Source organism: Cydia pomonella, chromosome 16, assembly GCF_033807575.1.
Source record: "Cydia pomonella isolate Wapato2018A chromosome 16, ilCydPomo1, whole genome shotgun sequence".
Taxonomy (NCBI): domain Eukaryota; kingdom Metazoa; phylum Arthropoda; class Insecta; order Lepidoptera; family Tortricidae; genus Cydia; species Cydia pomonella.
The window spans coordinates 7,799,791-7,823,173 of record NC_084718.1 but is presented as its reverse complement, the minus strand read 5'-3'; the positions used below and the strand labels follow the sequence as shown (position 1 = coordinate 7,823,173).

At 36.4% G+C, this 23,383-nt stretch overlaps 3 protein-coding genes across 4 annotated transcripts in view; 2 read left to right on the top strand and 1 right to left on the bottom strand.

Annotated features, from left to right (window-relative positions):
* Positions 1–390: 390 nt before the first annotated feature.
* LOC133526173 (large ribosomal subunit protein eL43) lies at positions 391–1,381 on the top strand. The gene is made up of 3 exons (XM_061862664.1): positions 391–572; positions 756–884; positions 1,200–1,381. The coding sequence occupies exons 1-3, from the start codon at positions 570–572 to the stop codon at positions 1,338–1,340; spliced, it is 273 nt and encodes a 90-aa protein (XP_061718648.1). The 5' UTR covers positions 391–569; the 3' UTR covers positions 1,341–1,381.
* Positions 1,382–2,575: 1,194 nt separating this feature from the next.
* LOC133526171 (solute carrier family 41 member 1-like) lies at positions 2,576–5,492 on the bottom strand. The gene has a single exon (XM_061862660.1). It carries the CDS (start codon positions 4,910–4,912, stop codon positions 3,602–3,604), a length of 1,311 nt encoding a protein of 436 aa, XP_061718644.1. The 5' UTR covers positions 4,913–5,492; the 3' UTR covers positions 2,576–3,601.
* Positions 5,493–5,713: 221 nt separating this feature from the next.
* LOC133526169 (polypeptide N-acetylgalactosaminyltransferase 5) overlaps positions 5,714–23,383 on the top strand; it is a 50,757-nt gene continuing 33,087 nt past the window's right edge. The window contains exons 1-2 of one of the 2 annotated variants that reach the window (XM_061862657.1): positions 5,714–6,471; positions 9,692–9,914. In XM_061862657.1, the coding sequence (XP_061718641.1) occupies positions 6,313–6,471; positions 9,692–9,914 (382 nt within the window). In that variant the 5' untranslated portion in view covers positions 5,714–6,312. The remainder of the gene's footprint in view (positions 6,472–9,691; positions 9,915–23,383) is intronic. The other variant, XM_061862656.1, reaches the window with a different exon arrangement.

Genomic DNA, 23,383 nt, shown 5'->3' with positions numbered 1-23,383 from the left:
AGACAAAATTCACGATCTTTCAAGGATTAATTTAAGTAAATATTAAAATTTTCACAAAATATCCTGCAAGGAATAAAGTAATTATAACTAAAATATTTTATTAGTAATGAATGATGGTACTTTATATTTCAACAAATCCTATTGCACATGGAGCATGTAGCTTGCTACTGTTGAAATATTTGCGCAATGTTTACAATAATAATAAAAAAACAACGATTAAGTCTAAATCAAGCACCATGGTCTCGCCACCGCAAGTGAATGTAAATGTGCCAAGGTTGTCTTTATCTTACGCTAGCACTAGCACACAAAATAAAGGGATGATTATAATTTTCTTGGTTCTTACTGACTGACAAGTTGTGTTTGCCAGACTATTAGCACGCGTCCTTAATTTGCTCCAGTTATATGTGTCGTGTGCTCCTAGTGAGTATTATATTTTTTGGTCGTGTGCCACCACTTTGTTGCTAAAAACTTAGAATCCAAAGCTGTTAATTTTTTTTATTGACCATAAACAATTCCCTGTCTTTTTCTTTTCTCTTCTGTCAACTGTTGTGTTAGACAGGTTATCAAAAATGGTGAGAAAATAAACTTGTAAATATTACTGCAATCTTGGTGTAAATTCTGAGTTTAATTGACTGAAACAAGTGGTGACACAGTGTTCTAAATTATGTTAAGGCTATTTCATCAGTTCCGCTCAGGTTTGTCAGGATGGTGTCAAGTGAAATCGTTTGTTAAACCGCTCTCATCGATGTTTTCAGGCCAAACGCACGAAAAAGGTTGGAATCACTGGCAAATATGGCACACGTTACGGTGCCTCCCTTCGTAAAATGGTCAAGAAGATGGAAGTGACACAGCACGCGAAATATACTTGCTCCTTCTGTGGAAAGGTTAGTTTTGCGTTTTGGTTATGTTGTATCCTAGGCAACTCTTACTATTCATATAAAGTCTATTGGTGGGGTTGAATTCAATACTACAGTTGATTATTTATAACTACAACATGCAGGTGTCTTTGAAAAGCTGTTTAAAATGTGATATACTTACCTCATAACAATTTAACTCATAATTACAAGTCCCTTATTGAAAGTATTAACGTATCCAAATCCACAAGTGGATCCTACTAACAAAATTTCTTCCATTTTTCAACAGAATGATGCAAATGCTACATACATTTATTGTTAATAAGTACTATTTCCACTTTCCAGGATGCCATGAAACGTTCCTGCGTTGGTATCTGGTCCTGCAAGCGCTGCAAGAGGACCGTAGCTGGAGGTGCCTGGGTGTTCTCCACTACCGCCGCCTCCTCCTGCCGATCTGCTGTGCGAAGATTGCGCGAAGTCAAGTAAACGGATACTAGCATAAGCCAATAAAAGAAAATCTAAATTCATTCTTTCATTTCATTTAAACTCCTTAGCAAAAGTTAATGTGCCGAGAAGATTGGTAGGACCAAAATTTTTATACCATCATTTTCTGTTTAGAAATACAGTTTAAAGCCAGTAATAACATGGCTTAGTAGTTGTCTGAATTTGATTCACTTTCTTAATAGTACTTACTTACTCAGTCCTATAAAATTTTTGTAAGGAGGTCATACTGTTTTTTAAATAGAGCCTTGATAATCCATACATAGGCTAATCCGAACTGCTGAGTGACCCCTTTCTTTGAGGTACAAAGCCTGTACCTGGTCAATAAATAGAACCACATTTTTAACACAAACAATTGAGGAATTACACTCCTTGGCATGTCCTAAAAGTATAATTCATAGCATAGTGGTAATTGAACAGGCTTTAAATGCTAGCCAAAGAATCTCTCGGATGGTTTTGTGATTGAATCTGTCAATTAGAATTAAATAATTTTTAAATTATCTTAATTAGGGAGGTCAACACTGAGCAAGCATACGCACGAGGCAAATTCCTCGCGCACAAAACGTCACCCGAGCGGACCGCCTCGGCTGAAGCACGTCTACACTGACCGTTTTTTGCGTGAGGAAATTGCACGCGTATGCTCGCTCTGTGTGGAGCTGCCTATGAATCATACTTCAAACACATTAACTGTCCTTTGCAAGCTTTGTAGAGGCTTGATGCGACTCATACAGGGGCAGTGAATGTGTTCAATATATTTTGTTACCTTCATTAAAATTGGGTAATTTGCATTGATGCACCAGGGATTCATCAGGTGCAGCAGAATATTTTCAACATGTTTTGATTGGACAGTCTGCTAAAAGTACCTGATGTTGGCATGTGTGTAACAATTTTGGATAAGTATGACAACTAGCAAGATGGTAGAGTAGTTTGCAGCAATTAGATTCATAATTTCCAAGGTAGAGTCAGACCAAGATAACATGGCAGAGAATTTGATAGACCAGACAGCGAAAGTGTTATTTTAAACATCAAACATCTATGAAATGATGTTTACTGAACACTTGCTGGGCTATCCAAATCATTGCCAACTTAGCTTGGTCAGACACTTCATAATTTCATATTAACAATCTGCTTGTTTGTTTCACAAGTGATAATTTCTTTATTAACTTATACATAGTTATATTTGGACCGGAAACATGGAAAATGCATACAAAACACAAGGCTTATTTAAATATCAAATATATTGTAAAATATAGTTTTGTGTGACAGGTATATTGCTATCATAATAGTAACTCTACAAAAATAATTTGGCAATTTAAAAGAGTACATGATTGTAGTCACATTGAAAAGTGTAAACTTATCGAGTAGCAGGCAGTAGCACCAATTTACTTTATTATTTTCCTTAAGTTCCTTATATTATAATATATCAGAACAAATTGTGGCCTATGTTACAAGTACCTAATATATTAATAAATAGGAATAACAATCACAATTTTTTGACTTAATAATCACATAAAAGTTTATAATGACAAGCAAATTAAGTAACAATACTTTAACAAACAATTTAAGTTTATATTTTATTAAGTAATTGAAGTTTAGTCACAGGGTTGGATTAAGCCAAATAAGAGGTATTAAAGCTCATTGATGGTGCAAGAACATGCATGCAAGTTTCATTACATTGCAGTATTTGATTGGTTGTAACTTAAAAGTTCGCATGCTGTCTAAATGAGCTCTTAGGGCCCCACTTAGGTGGGGCCAAACACATAGTCCGACTTGGGATCAGGCCCAAAGATGGCTGTCTTATTGGCCTTTAAATAGCTTAAATCTATCCTATTACTGGCAAATTCATAAGTACTTGAGTAAAAACATTTAAGTAACAGTTACTTTGATAATACACAAAGTTTATCTTAACATTGTTATCTAATATTGTAAATTTGATTTCATTGTGCAGTAACAATAATTTATTTTTATACAAAATGGAATACCATAAAAACAATGAATAATTTGGAAAGCATATGTAATTATGAATAGGTATATCAAAATATTTTTCACACTATGAATACTTATTTTTGTAGATAACCAAAGAATAAATGTAACACTTAGTATATATTATATTCGAGAGATATGTGCTCAGTCAAAAAGGATGACTATGATATAGTTTTGAATGGCACTAGATAAAAGAAAATGCCTCAGTAAAATTGATAAAACTAAACAAAGACCACATGAAAATTCTGAAGTACATAATTATGTTAATCTCCCAAATCTTTGTCTTTATCTCCTATGGCATATAGTATATGAAAAGCGACACCTAACAAAGCTGTGCCCAGCAAGTCTCCTAGTGCTGTCAAATAAGGTATGGCAGAATTGTCAGGATCCATTCCCATCTTCCACATCCATATAACCATGTGGTGGCTTATAGCTAATAAGAGGAAAACTTGTAGCAAGGCCGCAGACATGTAAATGAGGATAAATATAGGCGTCATAGATGTGTGCCCAGCTTTTAAATATCCTATAGTGTATATAAATATCAACTGTCCTGGTATGACCATCAAGAGTAATAATTTAGTTGTTTTGCCCACAAGAGGCCCAGGCTTGTCACCTGTATGTAAGACAGTCGACAGTCTAGAAGCATGCACTGCTACCATGTTGCCACCTATACCATTAATAACTAATTGAAATACTGCAATACCCTCATAGTTAACAACAGTGTAGTCTAAAATTAAACCACCAATACTGCTGATCACCATGGCAGAGACAACTGGCACCCACCCTTCATCTAAAGCTTGTTTAGTAAACTTATTATCCCAGGCAATGTAACCACAGACCGGCACAAGAATTGCACCAGCAGTGATAATAATAGATGGCAGTACAACGCTTGTGCCAATATTTGAGTACAGCAGCGATGCAATCCATGACAACAGTGCCAAGGTTGTCAGGTCACCTAGACTAGCCGCAATTGGAGTGGCAATATTGTCTGGGTTAATGTTCAATTTCTTTGAAATAACAATTACACCAATCATGATTAGTCCTAGGATAAAACTGGCAAAGGAAGCAGTCAGAACACTTGATGCTGCAAGCAGTAATGCATGGTGAATATCAAACTGCCCATCTGGTATCCAACCCATTGCTATTGCAGCCATGGCTGCTAAAAATCCTACCAGAACAGCTTGACATTGTATCAAACACAAATTACCTACCACTAATGCACCCAGGTCTGTATCCAGGTGCCCTAAATGAGCGTGAGTAGATAAACGCGATGCTAACGTCATTTCTAAATTTCCTTTGAGCCCTAATAGGGCAGGCACTAGTATGTACACTTCAGATACTTGCTCAAACACCTTCCAATGCTGCACCACGTCAAGCACAAGACTTGCAGCAACCATACCAAATCCAGCGAGCAAGAAAGACACAAACATCTGCACCCCCGCCACCCAGGAATTTTCTTTTCCATGTTTTATATCTGGAGGTTTACTATCACTGTTGAGGAGCTTGTACCCGTTTGTTTCTTCAGTTGTCTCAGTTCTTGCCATTTTAGAATTACTGTTCTTGCCTCTGTTCATCGTTACAAATGTGTTTATTAATTATGCCGGTCTAATAAGACACGTAAACATTTACAATGATAATTCTGAACTTGAGGCCTAAGTTTTGAAATTCATATAATAGTAGAACACATACTGATTTAGGACCGTTTCTTGGCACTGATTTATCTCACAACTTCGTATTATTGTTGGCTAGCGATTACTGAACAACAAATTTATAAATGCTCGTTTCGATTTTTTTATTTAGACGGCAATCGAAATAATCTTGGATGGTGACAAACAATGATAACGTATGGTACCTGTGACGTCTCTCTCTCTCTCTCTCTGACATTGACAGACACAAGCACTCTACGTTCCAAAACATAATATTATTTAAATATTAACCAGTTGAAGTTAGTCGCTCAAAGAATTAGTCTTGCGATACAGCGAGGAAATGCTGCTAGCATCTACGGCACCATGCCGCAGGGGGATAGTTTTATTTATTTTTAGATCCAGGTTTTAAGTTTTGTAGTTTAGTTTTTAGTATATTTACCAAATACATTTATTTATTAATAAGTTTACCAGTTGAATCGAACCTTTAACTGCATTTTAAAATGATGGCATAATTTGATGAACATATTTCTACGGATAGATATAGTTTACAAATTATAATTCATGGTACAAATTAGAAACAATATAATATAATATGAATAATCACAGAGTAACCTTTAGTATCTGAACGTATCTTTGTTTTTTTTTCACGAATGTACATGTCATGTACGGATTATAATATGTTTAGCCAACTAAAAAAATATATGATGAGTAGAAAAATATTGTTAAAAGATTACAACTTATATAATAAGTTGGTAAATTACGGTAATTACGGCATCAATCTTTTCCTCCTAAATTTTATATATTCAGTTGGTATACCTGCACGGCCACCAACACGAAGAGAATGACGCGAGGTAGAAAGTTTGGTTTGACTTTTGACGTGACGTCTACGTTTTCGATTGTCGACCGCTCATTACCGCTAGCCAGCCGATATGCACTCCTTCCAACTCATTTAATTTATACACGGAGTGTAGAGTATTTTACTAAAAATCAATAAAACATAAAAAAGCAACGTGTCGGGTTGCGAATAAATACGGTAGTGCGAATAAAGTGCATAAGATGTGTTTGCCATACAAGTTGTAAAAACATCGGTGCGATATCCACATTTTGGATCCGGAAACCTACTTCCAATATTCGCATACTTTTTATCTCTTGTTTTAATTTAATCGTTCTTCTGTGATAATTGCCGTAGATATTAGTTAAACACCGCTAATTGTGATCGGTGGTTAATATCGTCGTCGCGAGTTTAGTTTCCAATCACTCGGTCAGCGCGACCTTTAAGAAACCAGCGTGTACGAATTGATATGTGGCAGTGAAGTGTAGAAGTAAACATGTTTAGAAGCAAGATAAGGATTCACACATGCAGAATAATCTTGCTGACATCGTTAGTGTGGTTGTTAGTGGATGTGGCTCTACTGACTTTGTACTCTGACTGTATTGGTGACGGCTGGGATTGCAACAAAAATAAAAATGCAGATTTCGTTGCGCCGGTGAGTACACCTACATAATTATGTTGTTAGAATAATCCACAAAACCTTAAGCCTTTTAGGGCAATGCCCTCAGTGACACAATGCCACCTGTTAGTAGTTCTTAAGAGGGTGCTAAAAACTTTCATGCTTGTTGAGCATAATTTACACATTTGTTATGTTTTGCAGATCTGTAATATATATATGCAATGTAAAGAATTGGTGAATTAAAGTAATCCTCTGTGATTTCAATAATTCTTCATTAATAATTTGCTTCTCAAAATATTATGAGTTAAACTCAAACATAAAGTCAAAGACGAAAATAAAACAACTTCCCAAGTCAAACAAACAATAGTGGAATGTGAAATAAAATTTTAAATTGTTATATTGACTTGCAAGAAGTGTTGACAAAGTGTAAACTGGTGTAAGTGAACAATATTTCCTGTTATTATCTTATGAGTCTTTGCAGTGAAAACAGGATTGTCTGATTAGCTTTAGGTTTAAAAGATATCAAACAAAATATCCACAGTTAATTTTTTTACGGACACACTTTGCACACTTCCAATAAAGATCTGCACATCCACAAAACCTTGCAAATTCTTACAATTGGATGATTAAACTTTTCCTCTTATCAGTTACTACTCAGCTGGGGCCCATTTACCGAATGGCATTAGTCTAATATTATTAGTGTGTTGCCATGGTCACCTATATGATTTCACAGTTAGTGGAGTAATAATATTAGTCTAATACCGTTCCAGGGGCCCATTTCTCGAATGGTATTAGACTAATATTCATTCTGTCAAGTCGTATGGGTTACTATGGTAACACACTAATAATATTAGACTAATACCGTTCGTGAAATAGGCCCCTGATATCAGATAAGAATAATTTACTCATAAACTTTATAGCAATATATCAGGATTGGTACATTTGTACGAATTGGCAGGTGAAAGGGAGTCTAACTGGTTCCTAATGACTGTCAGTGTCACAGTGCTCCAGCCAACTAAACACATTACCTAACTCTATATGATTTCTATTGTAATGAAAAAAATATTGCTAAGAGAACAGAGATTGCTCAACCACCTTTTATTTACAATGTAATTTTGATAATGCAAGAGAAACCTGCTGAAACATTTCCTTTGTTAACTTTAAAGTTTATTTCACTGTGCTACAATAACTGTTATATAAAACACAGAAAAGATTTTTATATAGTCTGCAGCAAAAAAACAATTTTAAGTACAGGACAGTGAGGATTTATCATATGTAATTAAATATTAAGTCATTAACTCATTACTTTAAAAAAGTCATTACATTTAATTGCATTTGCTTTTTGTTCTTTTAATAGCATTACTAATAAAAATATTACCAGCCTAATTAAATTATACTCAAATATGTAATGATTATTGATATCATAAATGTTTTAAAAGAGAGGAGGAGCATTCCATAAAAGAGTATTTACAGAACACTAATCCTTTGATGTTTTTAATGAGGCTAGAATGTTGCATAGTGGGTAGCTGTTGCCTGATTTTAAACAGTATTCATAAAGGCTATAATGATTTGCTTGCTAATTCATCTCTATTATTAAGGTATTTTAACTCTAATTCTATTTTTTTTAATTAATCATAGTGATGATCCAATTCTTCTACCGTCTGGGCTAGTCTGGTCCCTCTTAAAACATTAAGAGTGTCAGAACAATAAATTAGCTTCCTAGCTTTCTCAGAAACATTAAAAGATAAGTGTCTTATAAACAACTCTCTGGAAGTATTCCTTCGCGGGCTATTCATTAAAAATTGGTCAATTATGTGCGTTTTTCATTTGAAAAGATAACCTGTATCCCTCTTGATCATTTTATTAGCACACTTTTGTGTAAATTATCCTATAAAATCTAAGAACTATGCACATGTACATACAATGTTAGTATAAATTGTAAAGAGGTACCTATTTGTAAAAAAGTAATAAAATTATTATAGCACACTTAGTAATAAATAAGTAATAACTCACTCCAAGAAATGTCATATTAAAAATAGCAATTTAAAAGCTTGTCAAGGAAACAAGGCTATAAACTGCCACAGGTGTGCAAACTATAAATAAACGGTTTGTCTGGTCTGTCTGTCCGAGGCTTTGCTCCGTGGTCGTTAGTGCTAGAAAGCTGAAATTTGGCATGGATATATAAATCAATAAAGCCGACAAAGTCGTACAATAAAATCTAAAAATTTAATTTTTTTTAGGGTACCTCCCCTACACTTAAAGTGGGGGTGAACATTTTTTTTTGCTTCAACCCTACAGTGTGGGATATCGTTGGAAAGGTCTTTCAAAACTAATAGGGGGTCTTCAACAAACATTTCTTGATAAAGTGAATATATTCGGAGATAATTGCTCCGCAAGAAAAAAAAAATGGGTCCCCCCCCCTCTAACTTTTGAACCATAGGTCCAAAAAATATGAAAAAAATCTTGGAAGTAGAGCTTAAGAAAGACATTAAATGAAAAATATAGCGGATATGATCTGTTTAGCTGTTTTTGAGTTATCGCAAAAAGTTTCCCCTTCATAGTAAAAAGACGTACACCCACAGTTCATCCCTTGGTTAACAATCTACCATACTTTAAGCTCCAGTTTAGCTTATTGTGACGGAAGAGTAACTACGGAACCCTACTCTGAGCATGGCCCGACATGCTCTTGGCCGGTTTTATGCCTTAAAATAGATATGCGATGCTTTTTCATACATAAAAACCGGTAATTGAATTTACGCTAAACTATAAAATGTTATCAAACCAGGAAAAACCTGAAATATATACTTGTAAATATATACCTATAATATGAAATGTGAAATGTGAAAAAAAATATATAATATGAAATGTATACCTATAGAATAAAACTTAGATCATCCAGGAAAGGTTATTGATAAACGAAACTACGAGTACCTCAGGTCATATGAAATAGAACATTACTAATATTACTATAGAGGCCAGGAAACGAAGGGTTGCAGGCTAAAGCGCCAATTACATCCACCTTCCCGATATTAGGCCCGAAATCTGTCCCGATTTAGTCATCGACATAGTTTTGTTACTATTGTTTCATCACAGGTACATCATTTTCCTGTCGGTCTTAGCAGCAGGATAGCAGTATCTAATAACCCCTTTATCCTCTTGTCTCGCCGCACCTTGCAAGTGACGCAACACTATTCCAATCCAATATCAACAACTTGAGAAATGGCCTTTATGAAGTCAGTCTCGTTTTTGTCAACAGGACAACACACACAAAGAAGAGTACAGAGGCAAAAAAGCCGCTATAGCGGCAGCGCTCAGATCCGAACAAGAGAACGAGATAGAAGACTCAATCGCCGGCGAACATGACGTGGAAGATGTTGGAGAAGACGGGTTGCTACTGCCGCCGTATCCCAAGTCTAGGCTTAAGCGGTGGGAGAAGGCGCCCACTGTGCTAGCGCAAGGGAACTCGCCTGGCGAATTGGGTAAGTGTCCTTGTCTTCCTTGTAGGTCACCGCACCAATTTGGTTTTCATATAATATAAATGACGTTATCACCGCGAAACATCTTAGGTGGCCGGTGGCCGCTACCGAGATATAAACGCTGTGTGGTTAGCGATCGCTATTTTGTGGTCGGGTTTACTGACCGCTACTACCACTGCCTGGGCGTGTTTGGACAGATCCCCATGTTTTATGACACTGTCGACTATTTGAAGCAGCAGTGGACATCAATCGAGTATAGAAACGCATTTTAAAACCAAAAGATAGCATTTAGTCTGGCTAAGTGGCTACCAGCGACTAAATAAGCATACGGTTCGGCTTACTGGTTACTCGAAAAGTATGAAATTGTGCAATAGTGATGAACTTTGACATATACCTTACCTACATTCTGCATGACATTGAGATTCATCTTCACAAAGCTTGGCAAATGCATTGATAATTCTTCTAGGTACTATATTCGTCTACAATGATTTCTCAATGATTCGGTGACCCAGATTTCAATACTTATGTTTGTTTATAATGCTGCCTGTAGTTTACAGATAGAACATAACGCGACATGTTTAGGAAACAACGCTCAATCATCGCCGGTTCTATTATTACGTTCCCTAACGAAGCGTGGCATTTTGATGTCCCTATCTTGTAAATGGCTAATAATAATAAACAGAGATCGGACAAATTTGCGTCACTGCTCGCAATAATGTGGTCATTTAATTAATTTCTTACTTGACTTAAATTTTAATTCCTAGTCAATAAATACAAAAGTTTGTTAAAGTATACATTTATTAAAGAAAATAATCAGTATTTTTTCCAAATTTTCTGCAGTCAGACTATTTCTTTTTACATCAAAAATATACTTAAGTGCTGAAAAACTCCGCTCGCACTCCACTGATGTTAATGGGGCAAACTTAAGAGCAATTCCTAGCTGAGCAACTTTTCAAATCTCGAATTTTTGAAGCTATGTTTCTGTCGCGCTGCGGTGGGCGGGAGCGGGAGCTATCTAAGTGTGAGTGCGCGCACACAGATGCGAGACGCGAGCGCCCGCTCATTGCGCGCCGTTCCGTTGACATTGCCGGTTGCCGGCGAGCCGGCCGGAATTCATCCTGCGCTGCCCGACACAAGTTGTTTTTGATGTTATCACATAATATTGTTTACAGTACATATGGTGCTACTTTACCGCACTAGTGCGAAAATGAGCATATTACGTTACTGTGTCGAACATTTAAAGGGCCATATGTACTGTAAAACGTTGTACGATACATGTGCGAATAGGTAATTCGCAACTCGTGTCGACTTAAAACACTCCCTACGGTCGTGTTTTAATTTATCGCCACTCGTTTCGAATTTCCTATTTTTCGCACTTGTATCGTAATGTACTATTTTAATTATTATTTTAACGACCAGTTTGGCCTAGTGGGTAGTCACCCTGCCTACGAAGCTGATGGTCCCGGGTTCAAATCCTGGTAAGGGCATATATTCGTGTGATGAGCATGGATATTTGTTTCCGAGTCATGGGTGTTTTCTGTGTATTTAAGTATTTATAAATATTTATATATTATATATATCGTTGTCTAAGTACCCTCAACACAAGCCTTATTGAGCTTACTGTGGTACTTGTCAATTTGAGTAATAATGTCCTATAATATTTATTTATATTGATTATTTATTTATTATATTATACTGTATCTAGTAATTAATTCAGATAAAGACTACAAATAAGAATGAGGTCCTTGCTTCGGTCGTCGTACCTATCCGTGACAATAAGTTGGGTGTGATCATGGTGTGTTGTGAAATTTTGTAAGTAGATATGGTGTGGTATGGTTAACCTACAATCTAAATAGTAGTAGTAGTACGATGGGGCTAAACTTGTGCCGTCTTATTGAAGAACGTATCGCAATGACAATCTGGGTAAGGTATGTTGGGTAATGCCGGACAATTTTGGGACCAATTGAGAGAACTCGCAATTTTTTTTTTCTAGATCGTGTCAGTTTCTTGAAGTACGAAGCAAATCGTTAAATAATAACCGTAGATTCAGCCTGAATTTTGGTAATCTTCAATATATAAAGGTTTTAGTTTTGTACACGTGTAAAGATGAAACATACTTTTTTTAGGGTAACGACCCAAGTAGCACGGAACTGCTGTATAATGTGTGTGTTTTGCCATCAAGGGATAACATCGGATGGTGAATAAAAGTTGGTTTAAATGGAAAGAGAATAAGGTATCACAAAGAAATAGGTCCGGAGTTTAGCCTTCTCCTACGTATATAAATTGCAGCCAACAATACAAATTTAAAAGTTGTCAGCGAATGTTCTATCTTTCGTATTATTGTATCCGATCTTAACCCTGATACAAACATTTGGTAAAATTGTGGCTCTCAAACTTTTATAGTTATGTCATAAGGCAATTTGATAAGTAAACAATGTACTAACAATTGCGATTTTGACGGTAAAATATTGCAATTATATGTATAGTTGATATACAATATTTTTTTTGGATAAAATGTAAGGATCGTATGCAAAGAGTAAAGTAATAGAATAAAATATATAGGAAAAGAGAGCCCTCTTGAAGCATTTTAAGGAAACTAATTTCAAAGTGCTATCTCTATTTTGTATCCGAAACTAACTATATATGTGTGCGTTCACATCTACATATGCATCCGTATGTGTAGGTACTTTCGTACTACATAATATTAGGTCTACTTCGGCGGTATACATGTTAGTTTTTTGTTTGATGTCTTGTAACTTTCATAGTTTTTCTGTTTACAAGATATTAAACAAAATACTAACTTGTAAGCCACCCAAGTAGACCTAATGTTATGTAGAAAGGTTTTAAAAATAATGGAATAAAAAATGGAATAAAGAAAACAATACAAAAGAAAACAGAAACATAAGCACAGGTAAACAACATGCGGTCTAATCGCTAAAACGCAATCTCTAGGCAACCTTTGGGCAGCGGAAATAAAAAAAATGACATTGTCAGTAAGTAGGTGTACAATCACATACATACAAAATAGACTAGCTAAATCTTTTCCTTTTGATTTACCGTCGCGTTGGTACTGGATAATAATAAGGGTACGAAAGTGTGATCAAGAAAACAATAAATGTGATAATTAAGTAGGTAAATTGAAGAAAATTTAAAATTTGACCTACACTGCTGGTTTTAAATGGGTAAAGATCGTATTGTTTCTTTCCGATCTTTACCTGGAAGGGTCAAAATTGGATATTGGTCTACAGCAATCCTAGGTGTGTTTTTGATTGGATTGTTTTATAAATAAACATCTAAAACGAAATTATACATTAACACAATTACAAAAACAAACACATTTTCATCACAATACACAAAATAAATTACAGGGCCTGTACCCCCGGGTCCTATGTCCTTAAACTACGTCAAAAAGAGAGGTATGGGCACTGTGAATGTCATCTCGCCTTGTGTGGTAGGGCACAGCACAGCGGATGTCATTCCAGATCTAGAGCAGAGCCCAACTGGGGAAGTACCTCCACCTTACAGAAAACCGCAGTCAAATAACACTAGACCCTACTCATAGTGTTGTGTTCCTGCCGGTGAGTAAGGTTGCCAGAGCTCAACGAGGGGCGGGGGGTTAGGGTCGGCAACGCGCATGTAACTTCTCTGGAGTTGCAGGCGTACATAGGCTACGGATACTGCTTACCATCAGGCAGGCCGTATGCTTGTTTGCCACCGACGTAGTATAAAAAAAGGGGCGAAGATCGGATACACGAAATTTACCTTGCTCTATGTGATTGCGCATAGCACAAGCCCGATATCCCTGAGTGGCGCTGGGACACTGGCAGTCGAGGCAATGAAATGGCATCTTACACAATGTTGCCAACATTAAAAAAGAAAGCCAAATTAGGGAGAAATGAATTTGCTACGTTCTTCACCCACATCCGGTATTAACCCAACATACCTTAATCGTTGAACTGCCGCATTTCAAAATGGCCCTTATTTTGATATCGGCTAGCCCTAATGTAAATTTGCTATCTAGTGGTTTACTTGTGACGCACAAGTGTGAGCAATGCAAGACAAACAAATTGTTAATGGGTATTTATGATGTTTTAATCAAAATAAGCAGGTTGTACCTATTATCCTACTTAGCTTTGTTTACAGGCCTTTAATAGTAAACATAACTAAACATAAGCACTACATGACCTGCAATGTAAAAAAATACAAAAAAACGGTTTGAAGTGACAGGCCATTACGGGTACATTTTAGAATAGAATAGAATATAAATTTAATCTTTATTACGAAACCATGGTACATAATAGTTGTTACATTAAAGAGTGTGGAAACACATGGCACCCTTTTCTTAGAACTACGTGGTATTTTGGTTATATTACGGCGATCGACTGTTGGTTGTTGGTGTATTTTTTCTCATTTTAACAATTAACATGTTATGCCCATCACTATTCCTTCTGTGTACTTATATTTAGAAACTGTCTCCGCCTCTAATTCGTGCGATAAGGACAACTGCAGCTCGGACTAAAATTCACACGCAAAAAACTCAAAAATCGAGGTTTCGCTCTCGACTGTTTCCTCCTCCAAAACGCAATCAATCTTTATGAAATTTTGGAAACTGCAAGAGGAAGAAATAATCTATGCCGCTATGTTTTGATTTTTTGGATATTTTTTGTCATATTTGTATACTGTGCCTTTTTTTACAGCCAAGTCAATTGAGCCGTTTTTGCGATTTTCGAGGCGCTGTATCTTTCTTCAAAATAAAATAATCCAAAAAAGCAAAACATAGCGGCACAGATATTGATGATATTAATCTTATTTGAAAAAATCACTGCTCTAGCTTGAAAATCCAGGGAGGAATCAGTCGAGAGCGTTTGTATGGAAAAATCGCAACTAGGAATTCCTCTTAAGTAGTTTTAAGGGAATATTATTATTCCAGTATAATTCAGAGTTCTTTATTTAGTTTATCCCGATTTTGAGGTTATCGCCCACAACTTAGAACAGAAAATAAACTCTGAATTATACTGGAATAATAATATTCCTATAAAACTACTTAAGTTTGCCCCATTACCATCAGTGGAGTGCGAGCGGAGTTTTTCAGCACTTAAGTATATTTTTGATGTTTAGACTGACTGCAGAAAATTTGGAAAAAATACTGATTATTTTCTTTAATAAATCTATACTTTAACAAACTTTTGTATTTATTGACTAACAATTAAAATTTAAGTTAAGTAAGAAATTAATTAAATAATTACATATTTGATTAATTTTGGAGTCATGTCCACATTATTGCGAGCAATGACGCAAATTTGTCCGATCTCTGATAATAAATCACGCGACAGCCTAAAAATGTCACAATCACAATATTCACAATGCAATTAAGCTGTGAAATCACTAGGGGCAAGATTGTGTTGCCGTTTTGCCGGCGACTTTAGTCGAAATACGCGTCTTTGCTTTACATTGTAGTAAGTATACACTATAGGGTTAAACCTTGTTTTTGTTACAATTACTTAATTTTTGAAATAAAGTGAAGAATCTAAACATATACATATAAATTGTTTTTAATTTATCGCTAAAGAACATTTTTATGTACCTTACTGAAAGTACCTCGACGAACCTATCGTAGAAATGTACCGGGTTGGGCTGATTAAGTGTCCTAGATTTGTACTGCCATTTTACTTCAATATAGCAGAACTTTTTTAACTATATTATTTTTTATTAATCAAGAATTTATGCGTCTTTATGATTTCTAGACGTCAGCTTGATATCTAATGTTTAAATATTGTTTTCAACATGGATGCGAAACGCCAGCTCGTTGTAAATGTATACAAGCAAAAATTCCGACAGTACACAAGATTAGTGTCTGCAAGAATGGCCTGCATCTTCACCAGACTTGAATCCGTTGGACTTTTCTATATGGGGAATCGTGCTCAGCAGTATTGGGAGCACACAGGGAATTAATTCAAATTCATTCAAGCATTGATTGGTCAAAATTTACAAAATATAGGACGATATACCCGATGAGGTAGTGCGTGCCGCGTGCAACTCATTCTATAGTAGAATGCGTAAAGTTATACAGGTTAACGGAGAGCGATTTGAGGTAATGAATTAATTTTATAAATATAGAGTATGCTTAAAATAAAAACAATTTTAATATTCAGATTTGAAGTTTTGTTTTAATGTTATGGCTATTTTAAACTAGGACACTTAATTTGCCCAACCCTGTAGAGGTGTCTGGTTGATTGACTGTTATTTTATCATACCATATATGTAGAAAGCGATGCTTTGCCGTCTCGCAAGCGGTGACACTAAGTGGTATTAATATAAACGTACACCCCACACTCCCAAAACACATTTACATTGTGATGTACCCTAATGAAACTACTCGTATTGATACTGTAACACAATAAATGGGAATCGCCAATTGTTCCACACTCACAATATCCAAACTAAATTGGAGTAGGTAACTGCTTATTTAAATCGCTTATTGAACGCAGTGCAGGTGACTCAAATGCTACTACATCAATTGCAGGGAAGCCCCGCTAGCCCCCACATCCCCCTGGCTCGGTGCACGGCGAGGCGCACATCCTTTCTAAGCTCGAAAATGAGTCTAGTAATTGATATCTATTTCGAGGTATTCGAGATCCGTTGCACTGTTCTGATTAGTTTGAGCTTTCAACTCTTCTGCTACACCTTTGACCTGATAGGAACAGAGACTAACGGTTTACTAAGGTAAACCTTTACTCTCTAAGGTAACTAAGGGTTTCCGTAGTTGTGTATTTCATAATATCACACCTGGAATCCGTTATGATCCCGCCAATGTGCCTGCCACTTAACCTTTAATAGAAACATTCACTCTGAACTATGACATTACCCTAATGACAGTGCAATATACAATGAAAGGGACGCGCAAACTGTTTCACACAATTCAGACAGACAGCAGCAGACTGAATCAGGGTTCGTTCACAAATCACACCGCGTCGCTTCACTTTATGTCACCATCTGACCAACTCCAGCCACCGCCAGGGCCCCATTTTTAACCGACTTCAATTTCATAGAAGAAGGAGGTTCTGTATTCGGTTGTGGCTATTTTTTTTATGTATGTTCACCGATTACTCCGTCCCCCGTGGTCCGATTTGAGTAATTCTTTTTTTGTTTGAAAGGAGTTATCTCCAAGTTAGTCCCATTTTAATTTGGTTTTGATCTGATGATGGGATCCACGAGGAATTGAGGCAACTCCTCATTTTTTAAAGGCACGTGTATGGTGATTTGAGTGTTTTCTTAAGCAAATCGAGCATTTTATGAAATTACAAATAACAATACTACGGGTTTAAACGACACTTGTTTGACCAACGATGAACAATCTTTTGACTGATGTTGCTGGTTAATACGTGTAAAATTTGAACTTGGCACTTGTACTAGACTAGACAAGTACAGGGACATTATTATAAATGGGTATTATTTGAAACAGACCGATACAATTTATTTTTTCCGCTCTCGCGTTTATGTCTTTTGTACTACATTTTTATCTACTGAGACACTTACCGATTTACATTCATTATTTAGGTTTTATAATAAAAAAAAATATTATTTTAGATGACTCGCAGAAAAAGAATGGTATCTCCATGTACCAAAAAGTGGCATCAAAAAACCTTAAATAGGTGGCGCGACAATACCTAGAATACTTGAAAAAAAATCAAATCATAGACAGCGCACTTCACTCCGTCAATAACGCCTTAGTCCTTAGCTACTCTAGCGGCGCTCTGGAGAGATTTGGAACAATTATTTATAGCTGACAGCTGGAGACTTTTGCAACAGATTTCACTCCTATTAATTCCACACTTCATAAGCAAAAGTATTGTATACAATAGTGATATAATCAAGCTTTTCAATCACTAACTCTCTATTATGTCACGATCGTATAAAATACTATTAAACCACTACTCTTACTCAAAGGTAGTTGGACCGAGTCCGTCGGTCATCTTATACTGGAAATCAGCAAAAAATCGCGACAAAACGTTTTACAAATGATGTAGCACCAGAATGAAAGCATCTCTCGTCCCAGGCATGACTAACTGTCTATGGCATTCACTTCATCAGTGTAATTATTTACAGCCATTGACCACTAATTGCTAGCTCATTTGTTTACAATATCGATAGAATTGTACAAAGGAATGCGTGCTGTTGCCTCTATTGTAGAAGTTTGATTATATATTTCCATCGTAAATTGACGGGTGTACGTTTATTAGGCACTACGTGAAAGCGTGGTAATGTGTGCTGGAGTTCAGTTCAAGTGGTATTACAAAAATATACGTTCAGTTCAAACGTAGGTCGCTCTTATAAATTTCTAATGCAGTTTGCTCTTTTCCTTAAAAGTTTGCCAACCCCTGTTGTAGGACTTGTAGGTCGATTATAGTTCGTGCATTTCACTCAGAAACTCTATTCTGGTTCTTATTATTCTCATAGTAAAGTCCAATGTTCTTAAACACAATAGCTTTCGCTTGACCTCCGAAAAGTCGTGCATTCTATTTTTTGCAACCGATTTTAACGTAATAATGCATGACACATCGCATCAACGATTGCAACCTCAGTCCAACTATCGGTGACATTATGTGTCATCGTGTAATAATGCATGATGCCGCTAAATTGTGTACGCTAATCGCAAAATTTTGGTTAAACCGTGGACTTAAATTTGTGTCATCAACATTACCCGTTGGTTTTTATAAAACTGATACTTTTCGTACTAGGCCCCAGATTAAAGCTTTTTCTTGAGAATATAATATGTAACCCGTATTACCCGTAATAACAGTTGTATATTAATGATACCTTTGACGACCGGTCTGGCCTAGTGAGTAGTGGCCTAGTTAGAATCTCGGTAAGAGCATTTATTTGTGATGAACACAGATATTTGTTCCCGAGTCAGGGATGTTTTTTATGTATTTAAGTATTAGTATATTATATATATATCGTTGTCTGAGTAGTTGAGCACCACACAGTTGACCACAACACAAGCCTTTTTGGCTTACCGTGGGACTTAGTCATTTTGTGTAAGAATGTCCCTATAACATTTATTTATACCTAACTATAGTGAGTCCAATACATAGTAGACAACGCGCTTCTGACATTATTAAAGTTGGAAGTGTCGATAGGCTACGGTATTAGCCTAGATGGTCATTGGAATTCTAATTCCTTTGATTATAAGTACAATTTTCATAAGAAAAAGTAAACACCAGCGTCAACGACTCCGTTAGCGATTTTATATTCATGTCGTTTTAAATAATGTATGAAACTACGTTTTTTGAGTTATAAACGACTCTTCACAACATATTTAGCACATACACAATCTAAAACAAGACTTTTAATATCGCGCGACAAACAGGTTAGACGATTAGCCGGGCCACACAGAGCGAGCATACGCGCGAGGCAATTTCCTCACACACAAACAGGCCAGTGTAGACGTGCCTCGGCCGAGGCGGTGCGCTCGGGCGAGGAAAACGCACGCGCCGCCTCGGTCGAGGCACGTCTACACTGGCCGGTTTGTGCGTGAGGAAATTGCCTCGCACGTATGTGCTCGCTCGGTTGCTCTGTGTGGACCCGCCTAATAACAGTAAATGTTATTAAACAATCGTACAGTATGTTTTTTGTTCTATATGTAAGCGCCATTTAAGAATACCTTTGGGGCATATTTAGAAAACAAAAGTTGTTTCTCCTGACTTGACCTTAAAAGATAGGTAATAATAATTTCTGGTTGTGACTTATATCGTCTAAAACCGGTGATGATGATGACGTAGTTTTGGGCTGTTCCAAAAGAGAAGACATTTGTTTCACTCTTTCACCATTTTTCAAACTTGGGTATCTATAACCGAACTACCCAAGTTTTAATTTAACCCTTTAACGGGCGAACTTTGATTTTATATGACAAAAATGATTTTAAACTTCATTTCAAAATGACAGGATTCAATTTTCCGTAATTTCTGATAAGTACTCGTATGTCCGTAAAATTAGAGTCCCTTGTCGTGCTTCTAGTTCCAATCCAAGAAATATCACTAACTGGCTAGTTAGGTAGCAAGAAAACTTGAAAGAAGTTTTAAACATCTGCGTGATTACTGCCTGAATAGTCACTGAGAACGAGAACTAATAAAAATCCATTGACTCCTCATACTTACTTAGAAACATAACCCGAAAAACGAAAAATAAATACAAACACATTCAAAAATCATTACTTTTCTTTTCCGTTAGCCCGGTAAAATCATGGCGAGTAAAAGCTTGACGAAATAATACTCTAAATTCTCATAAACATTTCCGGATTTCTATGCCTACCTAAATGTCAAAGGCTCTGTAATTTATGTAAATATATTAAACGAGTATGCCTACTCAATAACTTCAAATCTGAATATTAAACTTGTTTTTATATTAAGCATACTCTATATTTACAAAATTAATTCATTCGCTCAAATCGCTCTCCTTTAACCTGTATGACAGCGCGGCTTACGTGGGCGATGACTCGCGACGCGGCGCGGCGCGGCGGCCCAACGGCATTCGGAGATCGCCCACGTAGGACACATCCATAGGTATCAAAGGATTTAATTCACCCGCGCCGCGCCGCGTCCCTTCGCGTTCGCGAATTATTCGCTCAGGTAAGACACTGCCTAACTTTACGCATTCTACCATAGAATGAGTTGCACGCGGCACGCACTGCCTCATCTCATCTGGTATATCGTCCCATATCTTGACCAACCGATGCTTGAATGAATTTAAATTCATTCCCTGTGTGCTCCCGATCCTTCTGAGCATGTATCCCCATATATAAAAGTCCAACGGATTCAAGTCTGATGAAGATGCAGGCCATTCTTGCCACGGTATAAAATCTGTCAAATTTGTTCGACACCAGTCTTGGGTACGTTTAGCTTTGTGAGACGGGGCACTGTTTTGTTGAAAGCAATAATAATCATCCCCAAACAATTTCGAATATTTTCTAGCATATGAGCCTGCAACACGTTCTGAATATAATTCTTGGTTAATTTTTACTCCCCGATCAATGAACATCAGTTGTAGTTTGACGCACTTTGAAACCGCTGTACGGCTAATTTGTCTATTGGAATATCCCTCAATGAAGTACCGTAAACGCGATCATTTTGTTGATTGTGGCTATCTTGCAATTGAAACATCTTTTCGTCGGAAAAAATAATTTCATCGCCCTCATGCCAAGCTAGCAAGTCCCTGCATTTTTTCACTCTAGCTTTTTTCTGGGCTTCTGTTAATCCATAATTTTTTTGTTTTTTGTAGGCCTTCAATCCAAGATCATGTTATAATATACGACTCATTGATCGTCGGGATATTTTCATATCTTTAGCGAGTTTACTTGCACTTTGGGCTGGATTTCGCCGAATACGCTCACGAACGCTTTTAATTATATTTTTGACACTAACAGATGGTTTTCGACCAGGTTTGGGCCTGATTCTTGAAGATCCTGTGTTTTTTAAATCGCTTAATGGTCCAAGATATGAACTTTACATTAATATCTAAATATTTTTGCTTGTATAAATTTACTACGAGCTGGCGTTTCGCGTCCATGTTGAAAACAATATAAAAACAATAGATATAAAGCTGACGTCTAGAAATCACAAAGACGCATAAATTCTTGATTAATAAAAAATAATATAGTTTAAAAAAGTTCTGCTATATTTAAGAGGAATTCCTAGTTGCGATTTTTCCATACAAACGCTCTCGACTGATTCCTCCCTGGATTTTTAACCTAGAGCAGTGATTTTTTCAAATAAGATCAATATCATCAATATCTGTGCCGCTATGTTTTGCTTTTTTGGATTATTTTATTTTGAAGAAAGATACAGCGCCTCGAAAATCGCAAAAACGGCTCAATTGAATTGGCTGTAAAAAAAGGCACAGTATACAAATATGACAAAAAATATCCAAAAAATCAAAACATAGCGGCATAGATTATTTCTTCCTCTTGCAGTTTCCAAAATTTCATAAAGATTGATTGCGTTTTGGAGGAGGAAACAGTCGAGAGCGAAACCTCGATTTTTGAGTTTTTTGCATGTGAATTTCAGTCCGGGCTGCAGTTGTCCTTATCGCACGAATTGGAGGCGGAGACAGTTTCTAAATATACGTACACAGAAGAAATAGTGATGGGCATAACATCCTTATTAGGGATTGCAGAACCGGTACTGTTTTAAAGAACCAGGATTTCCCGGTACTTTCGTAACCGGTCTAATTATTTCATTATTTTAAATAAAACGACAGCATTTTGCGATTTGACCACTTTTCGTATTATAATTTAATAATCACATGTTCTTTTACTAAGTATAATCACAATAAACAAGGTAATTTTTTTAAGAAATATACTTTGTATTTTACATTGCGCACACTTGTGCGTCACAAGTAAAAGATAACTACTTTGATGTTTGCCACTAGATGGCAAATTTAATGCAATTACATTGACGAGGGGATTTATATACTTATAAGCAGGGATCGGAAACCGGTATTTTTTGTATGGGAACGAAAACGGTTTTTTTTCGTTCTTTGTTAATTATTTCATTCCTAATCGGGCAATCTAATAATACGAAGTCGTTATCTAAAAACACAACTGAGTCCTACATTTTGAGTATAAAATAAACCGAAATATATGGTTATTTCGATGTTTTTGCAAAAAACCGGCTCCGATCCCTGCTTATAAGTATCGCAGTCGTATTGTATAATCCGCCGTATTACATTACGGCTAGCCGATATCAAAATAAGGGCCATTTTGAAATGCGGCGGTTCAACGATTAAGGTATGTTGGGTAAATACCGGATGCGGGTGAAGAACGTAGGACATTCATTTCTCCCTAATTTGGCTTTATTTTTTAATGGTGGCAACATTGTGTAAGACATCATTTCATTGCGCCTCGACTGCCAGTGTCCCCGCGTTGCTTAGGGAGTTTGTGCTATGCGCAATCCAGGCGCGGATACAAGATTTGGCTTAGGGGGGGGGCATTTTGAGAAAATCATATATTTTTGCACAGAAAATAAGGTAAAAAAAAATTTACTCAATTTAGTAATGTGAGAGCCAGGGTTTTAGGGGGGGGGCCATTGCCCCTATGCCCCCCCCCTTGTATCCGCGCCTGGCGCAATCACAGAGAGCAAGGTAAATTTCGCGAATTTGAATTCGCCCTGTAATTTATTTTGCGTATTGTGATGAAACTGTGTTTGTTTTTGTAATTGTGTTAACAGACCTAGCACTGCTGTAGACCGATATCCGATCGTGACCCATCCAGGTAAAGATCGGAAAGAAACAATCCCATCTTTACCTATTTAAAACAGCAGTGATTGTCAAACTTTAAATTTTCTTCAATTTACCTACTGACCTACTTAATTATCACATTTATTGTTTTCTTGATCACACTTTCGTACCATTATTTTTATCCTGTACCATCCAGTTGTATGTGTATGTACACTTACTTACTGACAATGTAATTTTTT

What these genes read in the sequence shown, in the direction of transcription:
- LOC133526173 (XM_061862664.1), top strand. An exon ending in CTTGCTCCTTCTGTGGAAAG is followed by an intron (nt 885 to 1,199) that starts GTTAGTTTTGCG and finishes TCCACTTTCCAG; the next exon opens with GATGCCATGAAACGTTCCTG.
- LOC133526171 (XM_061862660.1), bottom strand. Translation starts at nt 4,912, where the DNA reads ATGAACAGAGGCAAGAACAGTAATTCTAAAATGGCAAGAACTGAGACA.